This window comes from Saccostrea echinata, unplaced genomic scaffold, assembly GCF_033153115.1.
Source record: "Saccostrea echinata isolate AGI-Se365-2 ecotype Australia unplaced genomic scaffold, CSIRO_AGI_Sech_v1 ptg000030l, whole genome shotgun sequence".
In the NCBI taxonomy this organism is placed as follows: Eukaryota; Metazoa; Mollusca; class Bivalvia; order Ostreida; family Ostreidae; genus Saccostrea; species Saccostrea echinata.
The window spans coordinates 7,679,478-7,704,442 of NW_026889779.1; the positions used below are offsets into that span (position 1 = coordinate 7,679,478).

General features: G+C 33.3%; 2 protein-coding genes across 2 annotated transcripts in view; both read right to left on the reverse strand.

The window, feature by feature from the left end:
- LOC133197197 (dolichyl-phosphate beta-glucosyltransferase-like) overlaps window positions 1–24,965 on the reverse strand; it is a 132,180-nt gene that overhangs the window by 29,093 nt on the left and 78,122 nt on the right. The window lies entirely within an intron of this gene.
- The window catches only part of LOC133196161 (uncharacterized), a 45,201-nt gene that overhangs the window by 17,790 nt on the left and 2,446 nt on the right, over window positions 1–24,965 (reverse strand). Inside the window, exons 2-6 of the mRNA XM_061332090.1 lie at window positions 6,131–6,230; window positions 5,841–5,973; window positions 5,348–5,417; window positions 5,234–5,240; window positions 4,334–4,425 (exon numbers count right to left, since the gene is read on the reverse strand). Of these exons, the coding sequence (XP_061188074.1) occupies window positions 4,334–4,425; window positions 5,234–5,240; window positions 5,348–5,417; window positions 5,841–5,973; window positions 6,131–6,230 (402 nt within the window). The remainder of the gene's footprint in view (window positions 1–4,333; window positions 4,426–5,233; window positions 5,241–5,347; window positions 5,418–5,840; window positions 5,974–6,130; window positions 6,231–24,965) is intronic.

Here is a 24,965-nt window from a genome sequence, read left to right on the forward strand (position 1 = left end):
AAACACACAAAAATAGATTAATTAATGTTGCTAGAATTATGTCTCAATTTCCAAAAGATCCAATTTTAAGAGGCAGATTTTTTCGACTCAGAAAACAGTATGCTAAGTTATGTAAACACAAATGAATTCAATATCAGCAGTCCCTAATTGTAAGGCTTGATGCTTTAAATGAGGATAATCCCAAACTTTATTGGAATCTTGTGAACCATCTACTTGACAAAAATAATGCAGTAGATACAGATATTTATCCTAATAGATGGCTGGATCATTTTATAAAATTAAATGAGGTGAAAGAGTCATATTTGGACAGACTAAATGAATTGAAAAAGAAAATTTCTCAAATGGAAAATAAGCAATGCTTTAATGAATTGGACTATCTAATAAGTTCTTCAGAAATATCAGAGGCAATTTTTTGTATTAAATATAACAAGGCTCATGGGTTAGACAACATTTCCAATCATATGATTAAGTATGGTCACAACGCCCTACTACCATCTTTAAGAAATATCTTCAATGCTTGCCTGTCACGTGGACTTTATCCTAAATCATGGGCTGAGGGATATATAATTGTTCTGCATAAAATGGGGGATATCAATAACCCAAACAATTATCGTGGCATTACCATCACTAGTGCAATTGGTAAATTATTTAACAGTATATTGAATAAAAGGCTAGACAAATATCTAATGAAAAACAAAATTATCAATGATTGTCAAATCGGTTTCTGTAAAAAGGCAAGAACATCTGATCACATGTTTATTCTTAGAACTTTATTTGAAACATACTGCTCTCAAAAAGAAGGACGACTCTATGCATGTTTCATTGACTTTAGAAAGGCATTTGACACAGTTATACATGAAGGTATCAAAATTAAATTGCTAGAAATTGGTGTTGGATCTAAATTTTACAATATAATCAAGAGTATGTACAATTGTAGCAGATCATGCATTAGGTTAAACAATCAAGTCACTGAAACTTTCCCTATTAGTTTAGGGGTTAAACAGGGAGACAATCTGAGTCCAAATTTATTCAAAATTTTCATCAACAATCTTCCAGAATACTTCAGTAATATTACAGATGACAATATTCAGTTAAATGACAAATTACTTCACTGTCTAATGTATGCAGATGATATAGTTTTATTGTCCAAGTCTTCTAAAGGTCTTCAACAGAAACTTAATTGTCTTGAAAAGTTTTGTACTGACTGGTGCCTTGATGTAAACATTTCGAAAACCAAAGTACTAATTTTTAATAAAGCAGGTAGACACCTGAAAGAAAACTTCACATTAAACAATGAACCTCTTGATTGTACTGCTTCTTATAAATACTTGGGCATTCATTTTACTGCATCTGGAAGTTTTACACTTGCTCAGGATGAACTTTACAAAAAAGCTACAAAGGCACTTTTTAAATTACAAAAAAATTTCCTATCATTGAACCCTAAAATAAACACAGCTTTACACGTATATGATCATACAATAAAACCCATACTACTTTACGGTAGTGAAACTTGGGGGGGGCACTTAACACCACTATGGCACGATTTAGAAATGGACCTGTTGCACTGGATGAATTATATGCTAAATCACTTTGTGAGAAATTACATTACAAGTTTTGTAGATTTTTATTAGGCGTAAATAACAAAAGTACAAAATTTGCTGTTCTTTCTGAATTAGGTAGACACCCTATGAGTTTCAGTATTGTTCAGCATAGGTTAGAGAATTTGGATGACACATATCCTCTATTAAAAGCTGCATACACTGCATCAATATCCAATTTCAAAAAAAAAACAAATTATCATGGTTTGGTTCTATTGATATATTCAAACAACTTCTTCCTCAGTTAATGCCTCATCTGAAATCATCTACATCAGCCTTTAAATATCATTGTAAATGCATTCTTAATTCATATTTTCTTGAAAAGTGGTATCAAAAGAAGGAACAATTAAGTACTTGTGGGAAGTTAGACACTTACTGCACAATCAAACAAAACTTTGGGCTAGAACCTTATTTATTAATCTTAAGAAAATTTGAGAAAAGGAAGATTTTAACAAAATTTTGAATCTCTTCTCACAATCTGATGATTGAAAAAGGTCGACATAATGGTATACCAAGAGAAGAGAGAATATGCCCCAATTGTAAATTAAAAGAGGTAGAAGATGAAATACATTTTCCTTTTGGTTGTCCATGCCATAGTCTATCAAGAATTAATTTTCTCTCCACAATATCTCTGAGATCTCATCTTTTTAATAGTATGTCTAAAAGTAACCAATTTTTATGGTTAATGAACTGTGAAGATGTTGATGTGCTGTGCAATTTGTGTGAATTTATAAGTCATGTGCAGTTAGACAAATTCAAAGTCACATGTTGATCTTGACTTTACGTACATGTACTTTGATTTAATACTTATACTACAGTATGTTATGTTGTTAATATGCGTGTGTTGTTGTATACTCTGCATTGAGCAGAAGTGGGTTAATTAAAATAATAATACTATCCTTCAGCACTGACTCTTGCTGTCCATTGCAGTTTAATATAATTTACACATGCCATTCAACATACAATTTTTTTTTAATTATTATTATTATTATATTATTATTATTGTTATTATTATTAATTTTTTTTAATACTCTTTTCCATAGATTATGTATCTGTTTATTCTACATGAGGCAGAAGTGGATTTCTGTATACCCTTTAGCACCGACTCTTGCTGCCTCTTGTTGATGTATCAGACATTTTTTATGTGTTCAGTTATATGTATAATATTAGTAATAGTAATGCACATCATTGCACATTAAGTTGTATCAATTAAGAGTACAGATATATCTTAAATCAAGACAACCTATGTCTACATGTGAAACTTAAAACACCACCAATGTACTAAATGGGAAGAATTGCTCTTCATTATATGTTGTATTCTGTCTGTTATCTTATCTGTAATTATACATGTTATATGTTTATGCCCATTGGGCCCTGATTTGGTAATAAATCCTATTCTATTTTATTCTATTTAGGGATGTCAAAATATTTATTTTCTTTAGTCGAATATTCGATTGCATTACTCGAACGACAGTCGAATATATTCGAAACTTTTTCGGAAACAAATTTTATTTCAAACTTCACTGGTACATCACATATTTAATCCCAAATTCCCCCTTGTTTTTTAAATTGATTAAAAAGTTACATAAAATGTTACACACAGATGTTCACATGGACTTAAAATGTGGATAGCGTGTTTATATTTACTTAATATAGACCGTTAATTTCTCCAAAATGTAGGATTTCACCGTCAATCATGTTCATAAATTGGTCTGTAAATTCGTTTTTTTATGAAGCATAAAAATGACTGTATGATATATTTTAAAATGATGGGGGGGGGGGGGGGGGGCACATACAGTGACCTTGATAATGTTAAATATTTGAATATACTTTTTGTACCAATTATCAAAATGTCTTTAAAATATGTAAAAGAATATTAATTTTATAATAATTATCGTAGTGTCCAAACATGTCACGGCTATAATGGGTACATGGTATGAGATCAAGTCCAATTAATAGTTTTACAAAGAAAGCGCAGTATAGCGAGATAATTTTATTATGAAAACAACACATTAATTGACAATAATTCATGCGGAAGTGAAGCGTTTCTAATCACTGTACATTCTACATGTAAAGTCAGCAGTTTTTAATGAGGAAAATTATCTTATGGACTGTGTCTGAGGGAAGACGGTTTCTCAATTTTAGGAAGAGAATTCCAACTCTTTATCACTCTTTTATTGAATTTATTTATTCGAATGTCATTTCGTTATTCGATCGTCGGTCCATTCGACTGATGGTCGAATAGTCGACTATTCGTTGACATCCCTAATTCTATTCATATACTGGTACATGTATATGTTTGACAATTTAGCATCCTAAAATGCTTGAGAATTTTTTTTCTAGATTTTTCTCCTACATTTTTATGTAAAGCTTTAGAGTCCCTCTTGGGCCTCATCAATGCACAGATTTGTGAGCATTCTTCATATCAAGCATACTTTTAAAAGTTATGCCAGTGCAAGACTTTGAAACAATTCCAAAACCTTGACCTTTCCAAAACTATCATAGTTAAAAGGAAGGTTTCATCACAAGAAAAATGGTGCTGAATCACATTAACATGTTCGAATATTAAATATCAATTCTACAAAAATTGGAGAAAAAATTATTGCATTCACTTAAGAAAATTCACGAGGTACAGACAATGAAGTTATACCTAACAGTAGGATCGGAGCTTCCCTAACCATTCTCCTAATGACACAAAAAGTCAGGATGTAAAATGAAGAAATTATGAAACTTGCCATTTTCTCCATGGTTGGTTCTTGCTCTGAGCACTCCTCCATGACAATGGAGTTATACCTCACAGTAAGATTGAGTCTTGCTAACCATTCTCCTATTAAAACAGAAAGTCAGAATGTTAAAGAAGTACAGATAGTTGCTTTTATCAACTTTTAATAAAAATTTGGGGTCTAAAAGACAAAAATGCAGTTTTTCACTCACCAATTTTGCCAATGTTTGCCACTGGTCAAGTCTGGGCAATAGGCTCTTCTTCTTCTGTCAAGCAGCCTTTGTCTTCCTCTACAAGGATCCTGCTGTTCCTCTTCATGGGTCCTGCAGCTTCACTTCTTCTGTTGGTTGAATTTGGTCCTCCTCTTCATGGGTCCTGTAGCTCCTCTTCTTCTGTTAAATAGCCTTTGTCCTCCTCTTCATGGGCCCTGCTGCTCCTCTTCTTCTGTTGAATAACCTTGGTCCTCCTCATACTATTCATGGGTGTTCCTGCACCTCTTTTTTCTGTTAGCTTGCCTTAGTCCTCCTCTTCATGGGCACTGCTGCTCTGCATCCTTTCAATTAGAAGTCAACAGGTCAAATCCTGATTCAGCCATTTTCAATTAAAAACTAGATTAGTGAATGTGTACAGGAAAGAAAGGCCCAATCTTACCACATCTCTCACTGGTAGCTGCAGTTGAAGGGGAGACAAACTCCTCCTCCCTATGGGTTTCAGGTCAGCTTAAACCTCCCTCTGCTAACAAAGCAGAAACTAGACATCAAAGAAACATGAAGACTTCATATCAAGCCAGGAAGAGTCATTAAAATTTAATTTTACCCTCACATGGGGAGTTGGCTGCAGTCAATTCTTCCCTTGCGGACTCTTATTCTGCATAAGAGTTTCTTCTTAACCTCTTGATCCATGAAAGCCTAACCTTCTAGCTGTCAACAAAAACAGTCAAAAGGTCAATATATTGCAAAGATTTCATTAACACAGACACAGATTACTGAAAGTATACAGAGTGCAAAATGTGTGCATTTTATCTTACCCTCATGTTTGGGATTGGCTGTAGATCATGTACTCTTTGTCTGCAGAACGAGACCAGTCTAACCCTGTACCTGTTTAAAAGATGTCTAAAGGTCAAAGCAAAACTATCACTTCCTCAACACAGAGAAAGTAAAGGAAGTTGACAGAGTGCAAGATGTAAAGATTGCATAGTATACCATCAATGCTTAGGCTGGCCACAGTCCATCCCTGAAACCTTTGCACCCCTTCTGGCAGGCCACAGTCTGCTCTTTGTCTAGGGATCAATATCAGTCTAGCCTTGACCTGTTAAAACCGAATATCGAGAAGTCAAAGAAGAGTGCCAAGACTTGTGAAGGGAATTTAAATAAAGTCTATATATATATATATATATATACATATATCCACATTGTATCTTACTGTCCTTGTGTTATCTGCAGTTGACCCCTGCACTCAGAGCACAGTTACTTTTCAGGTGACAGTCTCCTCTTCAGAGTTGGAAATAGAGAGTTGCTTACATAGCATCTCTAAGATAGAAAGAAAAGAGCTCAAGAGATGTCACAATCTCCATTAAAAGAGAACGAGTACACGTGTTAAAACTTGAATCTGACACTTCAATGATTGGATGCAGATCCCTTGCACACGAGACTCCTGTTAAAAAACCATGGAGTTGTATCTCACAGTGGAATCTAGGCTTCCTTAACCATAACTCTGATAACACAGAAAGTCAGGTGATAAAAGCTACTTTGATACAGTTCAAATGAAAACCAGGAACTCAAGAGTGCATCAAAAGCAGCTTTTTACTTACCGCTTTCACCAATGTTGAAAGCCGGACATAGTTCGGCAAAGGAGTCCCCTTCTTGTGTTGGCTGGCCTTGGTCCTTTTGCGTCGTCCCTCGTCGGAGGCCCTGAAAATATACAGCTGAGAGAAGGTTAGTAAAAAATCACAGCGATGAAACAAATCTCAGAAATTCGTGTACAAAAAATCATTACATGAAAATTAGATGATAAACTCAGATTTACCTGTAAACAACAACGCTACATATGAGTGACCTTAATTGTGACCTAGATTCAAGGCTATCACATAAATATAAAACTGTTTATTCGCAGATCAAAATGTATAGCCTAATAACGAGCTATTCAGTAGGCTACTGAGAAATAGTATCATTTTTTTCATTTGATTTAATGTTTAAAGTTCACCAAGCATGCAGAAATCTCCTATCAGAATGTTTGGAAACAAACTAGAAATATGTCCATAGGGCATGAATGCCCCACACAGGGTTTATTAATAATGCAACATGAAAATTTGTATTAGTGTATGAAGTTTGATGAAAATACCTTGAAAAGTTTCTTTAAAACTGAGATTAATACATAATAAATAGTAAGTCAAAGGTCCATGGGAAGGTCTAGGTAAAAAAAAAACAATGTATCAGTGCATAAGCTTTCATAAACAATATTTGGAATAGTTTCTTAACTGAGCTAAACACAAATTTCAGAAAAGTGAGGTCAAATGAAAGGATGGGGTAAAAAAATGTTGAGAAAATTGTATAGTTCTTAATATATATCAGCATATGAAGTTTGATAAAAATATCTTGATTTGTTTCTTTTACACTAAGCTAAACAAAATTTGAGACTAGAAATATGTCCATAGGACATGAATGCCCCACCGAGGGTATATTAGTAATGCAACATTTTAACACAAATTGAGAAAAGTGAGGTCAAGGTCAAAGGAAAGGTCAAGGTAAAAAAATATTGATGCAGTTGAATAGCTTACATTAGTATGTATCAGCATATGAAGTTTGACACAAATTTAAGAAAAGTGAGGTCAAGGTCAAATGAAAGGTCAAGGTCAAAAATTGTTTATGCAGTTGAAAAGGTTACATCAGTATGTATTAGCATATGAAGTTCGATAAAAATATTAGAATGGTTTTAAAACTGAACTAAACACTAATTAAAGAAATGTGAGGTCAAGGTCAAAGGAAAGGTCAAAGTCAAAAAATACTGATGCAGTTTGAATAGCTCTCATCAGTATGTATCAGCATATAAAGTTTGGCATTAATTTAAGAAAAATGAGTTCAAGGTCGAAGGAAAGGTCAAGGTCAAAAAATGTTGATGCAGTTGAATAACTCTCATCAGTATGTATCAGCATATGAAGTTTGATAACACTATCTTGAATGGTATCTTTAAAACTGAGCTAAAAACTTATCTAAGAAAAGTGAGGTCAAGGTCAAAGGAAAGGTCAAGGTAAAAAATATTGATGCAGTTGAATAGCTCTCATCAGTATGTATCAGCATATGAAGTTAGTTAAAAATATCTTGAATGGTTTCATAAAAACTGAGCTAAACACTAATTTAAGAAAAGTGAGGTCAAGGTCAAAAGAAAGGTCAAGGTCAAAAAATGTTGATGCAGTTGAATAACTTACATCAGTATGTATCAACACATGAAGTTTGATTACACTATCTTGAATGGTATCTTTAAAACTGAGCTAAACACTAATTTAAGAAAAGTGAGGTCAAGGTCAAAGGAAAGGTCAAGGTCAAAAAATGTTGATGCAGTTGCATGGCTCTCATCAATATCTATTAGCATATGAAGTTTGATAAAAATATCTTGGATAGTTTCTTTGAAACTGAGCTTTGAACAGAGCTAAACGCAAAGTGTGACGGAAGGACAGACGGAAGGATGGAAGGACAGAAGGATGGCAGGACGGAAGACGGACCTGACAAACACTATATGCCCCGGCCATATTCATGGCGGGGCATAAAAAGTGAGGTCAGGTCAAAGTTAATGTCAAGGTCAAAATGTTGATGCCATTGAATAACTCTCATCAATATGTATAAGCATTTAAAGTTTGATAAAAATATGTTCAATACTTTCTTTGAAATTTAGCTAAAGACAAATTTTAAGTCAAGTTCAAAGGAAAGGTCAAGGTAAAAAAGTTGATAAAGTTGAATAGCTCTACCCAATATGTATCAGTATATGAAGTTTGATGAAAATATCTTGAATAGTTTCTGTAAAAATGAGCTTTATACTAATTGAAGATAATTGAGTTCGAGGTCAAAGGAAAAGCCAAGGTCAAAAATGTTTGAAGTTGAACAGCTATTATGGATATGTATAAGCATATAAGGTTTGATAAAAAAAAAAAAAATATTTGAAGTTTCTTAGAATTGAGATAATCATAAGTATAAGAAAGCAAGGTCAAAGGAAAGGTCAGGGTCAGAAAATGTTGAGGCAGTTGATAGCTCTCATCAATATGTATAAGCAAATGAAGTTTGATAGAAATATTGTGAATAGTTTCGTTGAAATTTAGTTAAACACAAAGAACTCGACCCACAATATGCCTTATTTGGCCTAGTAAATATGAAAAAAATTAAAATGGCTTCAGAATGAATGTTTTTGATAATTCTCACCCTAGAACATTAACACATTTCACATGTACAATATTTCCGTCAAAACCGGATATTTATTATGTCAAACTAAATTCTAAACCTCACCGTGGTTCGAGTTTTTCCGGGAAAATGCCAAATTTTACACAATTAATCGTGATTTACACATACAGCACACTCGTTACCGCAAAATATTAAAACAGAAAAAGAATAATAACTATTCGAGAAACATTTTCCAGTGAAAATATTTTGCGGTAACGAGTGTACTCATGTTGAAAAAAAATAAAATAAAATTTCAGTGCGTGTGAAAAATGCTATGGCCACGATCCATCATATGTGTCTTCCTGTTTTACACAAACTTATGAGTCCAGATTTAGCATTATTATTTTAAGTTCAACTCTAGAGTGTTGAATAGTAGAGTTCATATTGGGTGATGTAGCTCATTTCCCTAACATTTTTCCAACTCATTGACATTTATAGCAGTTTTTATAGGATTTTTGACCTTTTTCATAAGTATGGAAGCTCAGTAGGGACATAAATTATTTTCATAGGTTTTCCACATTCCTCCCATTTTTCCTATTAAATTTTTCACAAAATTCTTATTTATTTATTGAGATTATTGTGATTCACTTGCCAAATTAAATTATATTTTTGATAAAACCATTTATTCCTGTGCAATTTTGAAAGACTTTATTCTCTGTTAAATTTTGATTATTATTTATTATTTGTTATCATTTACATAGGTTAATTCTCACTTTATTAAATTTATAAAACTTACAACTGTGTTTTCATTTAGCGTTGATCATAGTTCAGGGGTTGACAATCATAACTGGAGGCAGTTTACTGCTCTAAGCCAAGTTGGCTATTAACTTTGTTGATTTATCTATAAAACAGTTCTACTTCCGGTTACATAATATTTGGTGCCGTGCCATACCCTGGAAGTGACAGGTGAGATACCTGCCAGGGAAGAGCCTGGGTTGGAGTCTTTGGGGGGCCAAAGACCTTTAAGGGGGGAGGAATGTGGCGGTCAGACGGGTTCGATCGCCGGTGGCCAGATAGCTCAGTTGGTAGAGCACCTGACTGGAGATTAAGGGGGCCCGGGTTCGAATCCCGATCTGGTCCGCTGCATTTTTCTCCTCTCCCGTTGCAGGTGTATTATGCAATAAAGAAATTATATAAATAAAAACAAGATGTGTTTGTGAAACACTGATACCCAAAAGGTCAAAGTCATTGGTATGCAAAGAAAGGTCTTGTCACAAGGATTACATATGTGAAGTATGAAAGCCCTAGCACCAACAGTTCAAAGTTATGACCAAAGTTAAAGTTGGGTAAAATTTTGTAATTCTGGGTCAAAATCCAAGGTCAGGGTCAAAATGTCATATATAATGGTACCCAAAGAAAGATTTTGTCATAAAGAATACACATGTGAAATATAAAAGCCATAGCTCCAACCAATCAAAAGTTAAGAGCAATGTTAAAGTTTTCACGAAACAGAAAAAACCTACAGACAGACAGCTTGACAGACGGACGGACAGGGCAAAAAACTATATACCCCAGAATCTTCGATACGGGGGCATAAATAAGGTCACTGGCATGATTGTTCGTTTAACTTTACCGTTAAACCAAGTACCAAAAACGTTTCATACGCACAAACAACAGTTTATAAAAACTCACAAAAATATTTCTCCTCCTTTCGAGTAATTCATATTTTAAGATCTTCAAAATCAGTGTCTCTGGAATCAGTGGGATGTCCAGAAAGGACCGCCTGCCATTTTACTGAGAATACTGTTCACAGTACCGGAAGTGTGAACAATTAAATGCCTTTATTTTTCTCACACTCTGATTAACATCGTAATCAAATTAAAAGTCAATATTTTGAACCGATTGTCAGTTATAATTCAAAAAATATTTTCTTTGTTTCGGTGTGATTAAAGGATTAAGATCGTCTGTTCGTTCGTTCGTTGGTTCGAAAGAGAGTTATTTGGTATAGCTGGCGCGGATCCAGGAATTTTTCCGGGGGGGGGGGGGGGAGGAGGGGTCCACCCCAGTCAAAAAAAAATCCAACCTAAAATTTTCTTGACAAACCCCCCAAAAAATAATTAAAAATTAAAATAAAAAATTCAACTCTTTTTTCACAAATGTGCAAAAACCTATTTCGTTTGGGTGGGGTGGGGATGGGGTGGGGGTGGGGGGTAGCCGCTCCACTTCACTTCATAAGCTTCATATATATGACTTTTCCTATCAGCTTAACAGGGCTCCACATTTTCTAATAAGGGGGGTGTCCAAGGTCACTTTAAGTTGCTTTACTATATACATTTTAATAACTCTGCAAATTCTAGGGGAGGGGGGAGGGAGTCCGGACCCCACCCCCCCCCACCCCCCTCTAGAGCCGCGCATGTATACTTTCTCTCTTGTGTGTATGTATATTGTATTACATGTATATGACTATATATAAATGTTAATTTACAATGTACTTTCTTTTTGTCCCATGAGGGCCCTTAATTGGTAAATAAACTAACTGAATTGTATAGGTATTTTTTTCTATTGACTTTCTTTAGCAACAGTTATCAAATAAATGTGGTTATTAATATCTCCAGTAATTTGTTTTGAATTGGCTTTACTGTCACTACAAATACACCAAAATCGACTCGTATTTAGCAATGCTGCACTTGAGTGATCTCTTGACCTACATGCATATTCCAACCCATTGTGATCTACTTTACTCAGGTCCAACACAATTTATTTATTTAGCTGTATAGTTTGGATTAACTCTATAGCTTTATTAAGCTATTCAGAATAGCTTAATAAAGCTATTTATATGCAGTTTTTCACAAAAATGTTTTTGTAAGAAATAGACAAAAAGTCATAAGTCTTTGCTTATTCGTACTGTATACGTACTATGCAGGCCCATAGCAACAGTCACAAAAAGTTGGGGGATCTCCAAAAAAAGTCTGACAAGCAAAAAAAAAATGTCCCAAAAGTTGGGGGGACTTCCAAAAGAAGTAATCTGACAAGCAATCAAAAAACTACCTTATCTGTCCAAATCCTGGAATTTACCAATTCTCGACCTTGTAGCAACAAAAGGGGGGCACCCTTAAAGCAACAAAAGGTTGGGGGGGGATCTAATGAAAATTTACTATAGGAAAATATTATACTAAGAAGAAAGTGGCGGGCTCACCCTGAACACCCCCCCCCCCCGGCCCCCGCGTTCTAAGGGCCTGCTATGGACAATCAAAAAGCAACCAAATTCAAAGATAGTTCTAACACTGCAACTTTTGAAAGCTTTTAAGCAAAAGGAGTACATGTATTTCCTTGATTGGATAACTGTACACCACCTTGTGTGCGTTGAGGCGTGGATAAGTACGATTGCTTCACATTGCGCTGAATTATTATCAATCGTCTTGTTGATGACCAGAATTGACCTCCTTCATAATTTTATTCAAGAAATAACTGTGTGGTCACAAATCAATTCAATATAGCCCCAAAACTTTTAGAACTTTGAGTAAAAAATCTCTCGAGGAGACGCAAATTGATGGGCAATTATAAATGCATTGTTTTCAGAAGAGTTCAAGGTTGAATAATATCACTGCACCAAGGTGCGACTTTTTGTACATAATGAAAAAATAACACATTTAAGAAAAAAGTGTGATAAATCAGCTAAATCAAGCTATTCTAAATAGCTTAATAAAGCTATATAGCGAATTCAAGCTATATGCATGTAGCTACATGTAAATTAAGAGATTGTGGAGGATCTGTTACATCGCAAACTATATTACACATTATTTCACAAAAGCTCTGAACAAACCCAGTTCTTAGTTTATCTACACAACCATTTAAACTTGCGTATGCTAAGAGGCAGAAAGAACTTACCACTTGTAGGATTGTTCGTGTAACTTTACCGTCAAACCCACTACCAAAGCCTGTTCACTCTTAGACACTTTACGCATGCATAAACAACATTTTATATTTTTGACAAAAACTCACAAAAAATATCCCTCCTCCTTTTGAGTAATTCTTATATTAAGATCTTCAGAATCAGTGAAATGTCTAGAAAAGGACTGCCCGCCATTTTACTGAGAATACTGTTCACGGTACCGGAAGTGTGTGCAAATGCGCTTATTTTTGATAATCTGATTAATATCGTAATAAATCTAGCGTCAATATTTTAAATTAATTGGTGAATTGTAACTCAAAAATATTTTCTTTGTTTCAGTGTAATTTTCAAGGATTGAGATCATTCGGTCGAGAGACAGAGAGAGAAAAGGGGGTTACTTAATATAGATATTTTTCTATTGATTATTTCTTTAGTTACTGTAGATAATTTAATATGGTTATAAATATCTTCAATAAAATATGAACAGTTTGCTTTAATTTAAGGAGGAATGCCACACCAAAATTTTATTTAATAGGTCTTTAAGAAATCCCTTTTAAACTTTGGTTTCATCAATGAAAGACTGACATTAGCTTTTAATTATTTTATACGAATTCTTTTGCATTTTTTCAGAGAAAATGAAAAAAAAATGTTTTATTTGCAAATAAGATGCTTTATGGTTTAAAATTTGTTATTAATAAATGCATAGTATGAATGTCTAATAAAATATATTAATAAAGGCTGGATAGCAAAAAAACTCATTCAATCCTACAAGAGAGCGACCTTTGCCCCTTTGGTCACATTCCTCAGCCAGCAGAGTAAACTATATGTATTCATAATGTCAACAAATAAAACCCGAACTGCCTACAGATCTATTCAGGACACGGGTATAATTTTAGTTAATTTTTCGACTTTTTGCGATTCTCTACACTCTACTACCAAGTCTTAGTTATGTTTCTAGCTTCCTTTTGTACATATTATGCAATTTGTGTTATGCTCACAAACAGTCACTATTACAGTTCTAACTGTAATTTCCTCGCTGCCCTACATGCAACTCTCAACCCTTTCAATGTTTTTATTTTCATTACCTCAAATCTGTTTTTTACTTTACTTATTTACCACAATATATTGTGTTTTGTATGCAACATATTTCCCCTGTATATATATCTTTTGTTACTCCTGTTTTTGTTATATTCCTGTTATATATTTTCCCATATTTTTGTATGTATTTTTTATAATCTCATGATATATGGTCAAAATCTAAGTCATGCAACTGTATTTGAGAATCCAGTAATTTGCATTTCTGAATTAGTCAAAATTTTAACAGCAACTGATTGCAGCCATTTACTTATAAACTACATGTATCACAAGATTGATAATCGGTAATTCAGTCGAGCAATACCGAGCTGCAATCGGTCTATTTTATTTATCAAGTAGAGGCACACATAAAACATATTCATATTTGTTTTTTCCAGGTGTATATATATTTCATTTATTCAGAAATATGCTCAAACAACTCGTTTGCGGCATGTCAGTCATTATTCAAAAATCTGTGTTTATTAATTTTTATTTACAATTTTTTACTTTTATTTTGTTGGTATGCGGGGATATTGAGGTCAATCCGGGTCCTTTTATGGAAAGTGTCCTTGACATACTACATCTTAATATCCGTAGCATTAGACACAAACTAGGCTATTTAAATTCTTTCGTTCATGACTTTGATATATTATGTTTTACCGAAACTCATTTGGACCAAACAGTTGTTAACGAGGACTTGCATTTGGACGGCTTTAGCACAATATTGCGAAAAGACAGAAATTGTTTCGGGGGCGGTGTTATGATTTATTTGTCTAATCAAATACGTGCTTTTAGACGCCAGGAATTTGAACCCCCTGACATTGAGTGTATATGTATTGAAATAGATAACAATACCTGTAAATACTTTTTATGTTGCATATACCGTCCTCCAAACTCGGATAGTAGTTTTTGGACAAAACTCACATGTTGCATTGACAAAGTAGGCGAACTTTCGGATAAAATATTAATAGTAGGTGACTTGAATGTTGATCTTCTTAATGCTCCACAAACACACATAATTCGTGAAATTATTTCAACTCATAATCTTATTAACAATATCCATGAACCGACTAGAATCTCACACACGTCCAGCACGCTCCTTGACTTTATTCTAACATCTGTTGACATTCAAGTATGCGAATCGGGCACTCTAACAATTGACGCTTCCGTTAGTGACCATAGAGCAACTTATATCTCGCTTTCTTCCAGTATAAATTATAATCGTTCGTACAAGCGTAAAGTGTGGGCTTATAAAAATGCAGATTTCAAAAAATTAAACTCTCTTATCGAAAATTGTGATTGGATCAAAAACATCAACGAAGCTAAAACTATAGACCTTGCAGCTGAAAATTTTACACTGGAATTCCTTTCCTGTGTTCGTGAATGCATACCAGAACAAACTATAACCATTCGCCCTCGAGACAAACCAAGGTTTGATTCAATGTTACGTAAAACATTAAGAATTAGAAACCGTCTTCGTAATAAAGCACAGAAAACTAAAAAAGATTCTGATAGGTCTGCATATAGAAAAGTCCGAAATTCAGTTAACAATATGAAAAAGCACGCAATTTCAAATTATTATGATAATATAGAAACCTACTTGAAAGACTCAAATAAAAATAACAATAAGTTATATTGGAAGTTAATGAAAGATTCATTTAATATTAAATTATCTAACGAAATACCACCAATACAAATATTTAATGACGGTTTAAGACAAGTAGCTTATTCCGACTTGGACAAGATTGAAGCATTAAATTCGTATTTTTCTTCGATTTCTTCTATTATTTATGATTCTAAAGAAACACTGCCACAAATGTACTATATGTGTAATGACACACTATGCAATATTAAAATTGATGAACAAGAAGTATTAGACATAATATCAATACTTCCCGTGAACAAAGCTATTGGTCCTGATTGTATTAGTCATAAAATGTTAAAATCCACTCTTTCTACTGTTGGTAAACCACTTACTATGTTATTTAATAGGTCTTTGTCAGAAAAAGTTTTTCCATCGTTTTGGAAATTAGCACATGTTATTCCTCTTTTCAAAAAGGATGATCCCTCTGTGGTTTCCAATTACAGACCTGTATCGTTATTATCCTGTGTTAGTAAAATTATGGAGAGAATAATATTTAAACACGTGTACAATTATTTTCATATTAATGATTTATTTTATCGATACCAAGCAGGATTCCTGCCTGGTCATTCAACTGTATATCAATTACTAGAAACGTATCATAGTATAGTTCAAAACATAGATGATGGTAAATCATGTTGTATGTTTTTTGTGATCTTTCAAAGGCTTTTGATAGAGTATGGCACAACGGTCTCATTTTTAAATTAAAAACTTATGGTATATCTGGTGATCTTCTCCAATGGTTTTCCAGTTATCTATGTCAAAGTCACAAAAAGTTATGTATAAAGATCTGTTATCATCAAAACAAGATATTTTTGCAGGTGTACCTCAGGTTTCTGTTTTAGGACCACTATTATTTCTCATTTATATTAATGACGTTGCTGAAAATATGATTTCAATGTGTAGATTGTTTGCGGATGATAATTCCCTTCAACAATCATCATATAATATATTAGATATGGAATACAAATTGAATCATGATTTACATAATCTGGAACTATGATCAAACAAGTGGCTTCTTAAATTCAATCCATCCAAAACAAAGGTCGTTTATTTAAGTAAGAAAAACATTTCTGTTATGCCTAAGCTATTTTTAAAGGCGATAGACTGGAGTGTGTTCCAGTCCATCGCCATTTGGGTTTACTATTGTCACAAAATCTTAGTTGGTCAGAATATATTGATGGTGTTGTAAACAGTGCTTATAAAAAACAAGGCCTCTTAAAGAAATTGAAGTTCAAAATGGGCAGAAAAAACTTATCAAAACTGTATATTTTGTTTATCAGACCTATGCTTGAATATGCTTCAGTTGTTTGGGATGGCTGCTCTAAACAAGATTCTGAAAAGTTTGAAAAAGTACAATTAACCGCCGCTAGAATTGTAACAGGACTTCCGATTTTTGTGTCTAGAGAAGCACTATATTCTGAAACTGGTTGGGAAACTTTAAAAACCAGGCGATATATTGCAAAAATGACAACTATGTTCAAAATTCACACGGGAAGAGTACCTGAATATTTGCATGATATTGTCCCCAATAAGCGTGAGCATGTATCCCTATACAATACCCGTAATAAACAAGATTATATTGTTCCAAGGTGTAGATTAGAATTATTTAGAAACTCTTTCGTACCTGATGCTGCAAAACAATGGAATTTACTAAAAACTGAGGTTAGAGAAGCCATCTCAATCAAAACATTCCGAAAAAAAACTTGATAACAAAAAGTAAAAATCCACCATCATACTTCTCTTTTGGTAAGCGATACACCAATATTATTCATACTAAGCTAAGACATTCCTGAATACTAAATTATGATCTTTATAAACGAAACATTATAAATAGTCCCTTATGTTTATGTGGAAAAAACGAAGATTTGTATCATTTCTTTTTTGCATGCAAAAATTATTATAATGCAAGAAGTACTCTTTTTAATCGCTTGTTCACTCTTGAATTGGTTAATATTGATATAAATCTATTATTATGTGGTGATGTTAATTTGCCTTTACGGATAAATAACAGTATTTTTGCTGCTGTTCATAAATTTATTGACGAAACATGTAGATTCTCTAGTTGATATGCTATTTAATTGCTTTTTCACTTGTATTAATTGTATTATTTTTCTTCTATTTTGCATGACAAATTGTTATATATAAGGAGAGGAACTTTGTAAGTTGTAAAGAACTTGTTTCCAATCCTTTTGATGTACTCAATAAAATATGTTCAAAACAATGGTTTTGGTAATTAGAGAGGCGGATCTAGGATTTCCAGATGGAGTGGTAGATTTGAAAACAAAACATTTATATACAGTTTATAATTTCTTCATTTTAGAGGGAGCGCTCGCCAGCTGCTTAATCCACCTCAGGCTCTGTATTATAAATATAGTACATAAATAAAATGTACCTTCAATCATACAAGGCTGGATAGCGTATTCACAATGAAAGATTGTGTTTTTAATATTGAGAAATTAAAACTTTTTGAAGTGTACAGTACCTTATCAAACGCAAAAACTTCATTGTCATTAATTACGACAGTTCTTGAAACTGGTTGAGGATCGTACATTATTTTACACAGTTTCTAGTGGTTATGTCATGCACGGATCTAAGGGGTAGGGGTCCACCACCTCCCCCACATCCATCCACCCCCACCCACCCAGGGATTTTCAGAATTGTTAAATTTATACAGTAAAGTAATCCAAAAAATTGCCTCGGATCCCCCCCCCCCCTGAAAACATGGACCTTGTATTTTGATATAGAGAATCATGTGTATAAAGGAAACCACTTTGCCCCCCCCCCCCCTTTAAACACACACACTAACACACGAAATAGATTTTGTTTTTGTTTTTTTAAATTTCTTCTTTTTGACGAGCATTTTCTGATTCAGATCTTTTTGAATGGGTGGGCCCCCTCCCTACCGGTAACAATTCCTTAACACGCAATACAAATGAGAGTCAACTTGGTTTTCAGGAGGACCCAGACTAAGATGTGGATGCTTCATGTCCCCCCCCCTTTCATCCGTTATTTTGCTGCACTGCACGCTAAATCAATGTCTGCAATATACTAGTTAGAATAATCTAACCGTGTAACCCTCACCGCAGAAGGAAACCTTCCGAATCCTTTTTAGAGGGGCCTATATGCTTCTCAACGATTTTATTTGCTTTTCCGCAACTACTTCCTATTGGTTTTTATTATTTGTTGTATGCGTTATCTCCTTTTTTAGCTCACCTGGGCTGAAATCTCAAGTGAGCATTTCTGATCACATTTTGTCCGCCTGTCTGTCTGTCCGTCTGTAAACTTTTAACATTTTCGACTTTTTCTCAAGAACCACTTGGCAAATTTCAACCAAACTTGCCACAAAGTATCCTTGGGTACATGTAAAGGGGATTCAAGTTTGTTCAAATGAAGGGCCACGTCCTCTTCCAAGAGGAGATAATAACGAATTTGTGAAAAATTAATGGCATCATTTAAAAATCTTCTTCTCAAGAACCACTGTGATAGAAAATATGAAATTTATATAGAAGCATTCCCAGGCAGTGTAGATTCAAGTTTGTTCAAATCATGACCCCCAAGGGTAGGGTGGTACCACAATGGGCGATCAAAGTTTTACATATAGGAAAAATTAGGAAAAAATGTTTAAAAATCTTCTTCTCAAGAACAGCAAAGCCAAGATTAGTCATATTAATATGGAAGCATCCTCAGGTAATGTGGAATTTAGTTTGTTCAAATCATGACTCCCGGGGTAGGGTTTGGCCTCAATGGGCGATCAAAGTTTTGCCTGGGAATACATAGGAAAAAATCTTTAAATATCTTCTTCTCAAGAGCAGCAAAGCCATGATTGGTCATATTTATATGGAAACATCCTCAGTATTGTAGAATCAAGTTTGTTCAGATCATGACTTCCGGGGATAGGGGTCTCAATGGGCGATCAAAGTTTTGCATAGGAATACATAGGAGAAAATCTTTAAAAACTTCTTCTCAAGAACAGTTGATAAGTTTTGGTAAATGCTAGTATTATGCTACTATCCTAAGGAAAACACAGAAAGTCAACACTGGCAAATGTACATCATTAGGACCTTGTAACACAGACAACACACGAAACAATGGGATAAATTGCTACTTTGCAGTGTAACCATGGAAACAACGTACCATTGGTTTAAAGTGATATTTTTGTTACTTTAGGAACTTAGTTACCTTTCAATCAAGAAACATATTATTTGACTCATCCTGAATAATGCTTATCTGAGAGAACTAAATATCATATATTGGTAAAGTTTGATGAAGAAAAAAACAATGTTGCTATGGTTACCAGGAAGAGAAAATGTTCGATTTTGTTCTCTTTATAGCAATATTAAACCTCATATGGTAGCTTCTTGCATCCAGTTAAGAGATTGTGTGGTAGTCAAAATCGAAAGTCAGGTTAGCTAGCGCTGTTCATAAATATCGATCATAAAAGTTTTGGGAAATTACATACAAGGGTGCGTATCCAAGGAAACAAAATATTTTTCGGCTTTTTATACATTTTTTCTGCTTATTTCTAAAGCAACGCTATATTTAAAGAACTTAATCTGAATTTTTTGAAACTTGAAAATTATGATAACACCAGTGCCTTTAAAAATTGATCACCAGTTATATAAAAATATGCTTTTTTAAAAAGATAGGATCAGATTAAAAAATACCGAAACTAAATTTTATTTCCCTTTGCTGTATTAAAACCATACGAACCATTACCAACAAATAAGAATGATCAAATATCGTCCTTGGTATGTGTACAAGGATCTTTTTCTATTACTGTACATCACTTAATTTTGGCGCCACCTTATTTTCGCTTCAGAGTCATTTACTCTTTATTAGCGAGACAAAATTTTCACGAATTGTGGTTTTTGCTCTATATAATCTTTAGTAATACTAATAAACGCGAGAATGAAATTTTCGTGACCACACTGTCTCGCGAATAAAATGCTATTTACAGTAATTGGTTGCATTTCAACCTGTACTTGCTTTTATTTTTTAGTGTATGACTTTATAAAAACGAATGAATAAAATTATTACTTTTGAATGCTTTGTTTCCATAGTAACATGTTCAATAGTTGATTTCCTAAACATGTTTATCAGGCATTTAAAACATCAGGCCTTCAATTTTTGGAAGGAGTAATTGCCACTTGTTTGCACTGCTGCAAACATTATGGGGCTCTGAACATGTTGAAAAATGCCATTTTTCAAACTTTATGGCTTGTTGCACATTAGAGGCGTGAGAATTTTTAATTGTGTAAGTGTAGACTAGTTACTCCGAAACTAAATAAAAAAAACGGGGGAAAGCCACAACTAAGAGTAGGAAGTTTCCTTGGAATCAGGTTTAAATAGATTCGTGTTGAGAACTGTATTGAGTATACGAAAAATAAATAATGCAATATAATGTTTCAGTTTTATAATTAAATCAATTCTGATTATCTTGTTCAAAGTTTTACATTTAAACTATTGTAAACTACATATGAAAAATATATGATATTGACCATAGTTGAGAAATAAAAATGCGTAATATAGTTTGGTATGGAATATGTTCCTATAGCGTTTACCACATATGTACGGATACTAGTTAACAACTGCATCGCAACATCTTGAACTAATTTAATTTTCTTTGTATTCTAGCCTCTGATTGGTTAATATCCAAAAAGGAACACAAATTATTTCTGTATAACCTGGTTTGGTATGGGGACCCCCCCCCCCCGACAACCAGCTGAATCATCTGTATCCATACAATCCTCTCATTTCCAGTCCTCTGGATTCATGGAAAATTCCAGATTCAATAAATGTACCTTTAACTTCAAACAATAATTCGATCTTACCACAGGTAAACAAACAACAAGGAAAACTTGAAACTTGAAACTTGAAACTTTTATTTTCACTAAAGCCCCCACATGGGGTATGTTAGTACAATAAGAGTTTAACAATTGAACAAATCAACATGTGAACAGTTAACATAATGAACCACAAAAAGAACTTTGATATGGACAGTACTGACGGTTGTATAAAAAAAAATCGTTTAATGTTTACATTGCAGGAAGTTCAGGTATGAAATAATTTAAGAACAGTTTTACAAAACTTAGCTAAACCTATTAGTTCATATATATCAGAAGTATTCATCAAATTATAAAAAGATATTGTGTTTGGATTTGTGTAAATATTGCTAGGTATAAATTCCTGGGGGCTACTAGGCCTAAGTATCAGTTTTTTACCTCCCCTCGCTTCCCATCACTTCCGTTACTACGGTTGTATTATTGAGCGGCAAATTTGAACTAATAAAAGCAACGAAATTTTACACCCGTAGTTATTTAATGATTTTAAAATTAAATTATAAGGAATGACTCTAATTCTTGGCCAAATTATTCGAGTATAACCTGGTTTGGGTCAGTTTACGCTATTTTATAATCCGCGAAGCGGATTATAAAGCGTAAACTGACCCAAACCAGGTTATACTCGAATAATTTGGCCAAGAATTAGAGTCATTCCTAAAGTATCTGTTCTCGGAATATCAAAGTACGTCGGTATATTATTTTACACTATAATAGTAAATACTTAGAAAGGACTAGGCTTTGTAAAAAAAAAATCGAATCCAGTCATAGAACATTAACCAGTGATTCAAGCTTTCATTACTGTACCTCTAATGGAAGTTGAATTTTTATTTTCATTTTTCCGCGATTCGACACTGCCTTTCCGCGAAAAAAAATCCTGCTTTTTCGCATATATTATTTTGGAGCAATTCAGTTCTCGAGAAATTGAGAAAGTATATATTTTGAAATACATTACACACCCATTCTGCAGTAGATTTTGTTTTGACCTATATATTTTCTATATAAGTACCTACTTTAATACGAACAAGTCTGCCATATGCGCCTTTTTTACGTTAAAAAAGTACGAGAGACCGAATTTTCATGTCAAAATAGTACACGTCTGTAATTCACGTTACATTTCTGTTAAAGTTGGCAAGAAAGCAATGTAGCCCATTTTAATGTGAGAAGGCATCATGATGTATTCAATTTTTTCCTGCATTGCTTTTCCAGACTATTATTTTGGTCACAAAAAATGCAACTGATGGATGAAGATCCAATGAATTGTAAAGTTTATGAATGAAGTATTTCAGTCCGAAGCGACCATTATCTGTAAATCTCTCTGTCTACTAGTATTATATCATAGAAATCTCATTATGTGCACTGCTTAATTGTTACTACAGGTATACATGGAGATGAGCGAATAAACAAAACTATACAAAGTTTAAATTTGATAGAAGAAGACGCTTTTCTATACAATGGGACTATTTTTTCCACAGATATCTTGTTTTGATAGCTCATTTGCTTTTATGCAGTTAATGTTAGAAAAAGACGCTATAATATAATATTCTATACAATGAGACGCCTATTTTTCCGCAGATACCTTGTTTTGATAGCTCAATTGCTTTTATGCAGTGCAGCAGTTTGAATTCATGAATGCTAAAGAAAATCCCCCCAAACCCCCTTTTTTTCTTTAGACGAGTTGCCACCTTGTCTCCGGCAGACGAGTTCTGTCAACTCTGTAGAACACTAGGGGTCAATAAAAATGGGTTGACCTTATCTAAACATGTGATCTTTTTATCTAAAAATGAGGAAACGATAAGCTTTATAGCTTAAAAAAATTATATTTAAGTTTTGGCCTTCTGTTACTGTTGGGTATTTAAACGGGTATTTCCCCACATGAGGAAGAGATTTAAAATTAGGTCAACAATTTGAAATCAATGCAAGGAAAAAGTGATCCGAGACTGTTTTCAGTATACAATGCCATTTCACGTTATAAAAAGTTTGAAATTTTATGAAACTATTTTCATATAAATTTTATAATAGACAAACTGAGTAAAATAATAAAATGTAATCAAATAAAAAAAAAACTATTATAACAAATTTGCTCTAGTTGTGCTCATCTGAAAAATATACATCAATTGCAATTATTCGAAATATGAACGGTTTCAAATGTATTGATATTTTACGATACTTGTACATGTATCGCTCATTCAAGTTTATAATATCAAGGGTTTATTACAAAATAAACGAATCCACATCAAATGGTATTCTTCGAGAGAATAATAGAAAATATTAATATCTCCATAATTATGTGTTGTTGTTGCAAAAAATTTTAATGTGAAGCGGAAGTTACTTTGAAGCCAACATGTTCAAAAATATGTCATGGACTCAAGCGCTGGAAATACACATCTGGAAACATGTATATGTATTACCCATACGTTGGTCTACTCCAAAGTTTTCATGACTCGGCTTTTTTCAAAAACTTTTTTGATGTTTATGTATAATCCAAAATCAAACATTCAAACTTTTATTTTCGAAATAAACAACATCTTAAATATATATGTATATACAAAATGATATGCTTCAGTGTAATCTTTAACATCATTTAACATGCAAAAAAAGAAAAAAAAATGTTATTGTAATTTGAAATTGTAGCATGGATATGTATTTAAATGAAGTGAATAATAATAAAACATGTATATTTACATACCATATATATTTATATTGCACAAAAATCTTTTTTTTTAAAAAAGTATGGTAACAATGATAATCTTCATTATCTGAACACTATAACTTTTTTGTTCAAAATTAAATACTGCATCGTAAATGTCTTTATATAAAGAAAAAAGAAAAACGTGTATAAAATAAATATGAAAATATTATCTAGTAATTAAATCAGCCGGTATAAACGAACAATTGTAAAAGGCATTGTCTATAGTGATAAAGGGCAGTGCTGTTTTCCTTGGTAATGTTTAAATAAAGGTTCTACATATCTCTCCGACTAGAGTTTCCCTCAAAATACGTGACAAACTTCCCATCGTCAGAATGCAAAAAGTTGCACAAACTGAAGATATCACCAGCGTTTAAGCTTTAACAAGTTATTTGCTTTTATATGCATTCATTTCTACTGCAATGTCAACATATGTTACAGGAAAAATACGCTCACTTCCTTCCCTCATTATTTACAATTTAAAAATATTTGTAAAAAAAAAAATACTTTCATTAAAAAAAAACAAACACTAAAAATATAGTGCTGAGTGCACATCTGAGTTAAATTCTCATTATCCTTGAAGCAGCTTGTTGATTGCTGCCGATCTTATTTGATTTGAATAAACTCTCTTATCAAGTGATCAATGTCGCTGGGAGAGAGAAATGACAGTCCTTCCCAACAAGAGGTCCAAGGGCCTTAACGGTCACCTGAGTACAACAATTTAGAGGATCCATAAACTGATAAACGAAGCTTTGTTGCCCAATAGCAAGGAAAATAGTACGATTAAGATCATAATAGATGTCTCTATTATTACCTCTCACATTGGCCTCACTTGGCCTTTGAAGAACATTTAAAAAGATGTTATTTTTGTTTCATTTTTATTCATCTATTATTTCCAAGTCTATCTGATTATTAAAACTATGAAAGTACTTTTTGCATTATACAATAAATGTTCTTGCTTAATTTTCTTATTCTATTAATCTTTCAAATACATTATCTACAGTGATTAATTATCAAAGGTGAATGGCAAAGGTGAATAACTTCACTCAGTAGAATACAAATTAATAGAGCCCTGGCAAGGACCAGAACACTTGACTAAATGGTCCAGATGTTCAAAATTCTGGTAAAAATACCTTGCTTT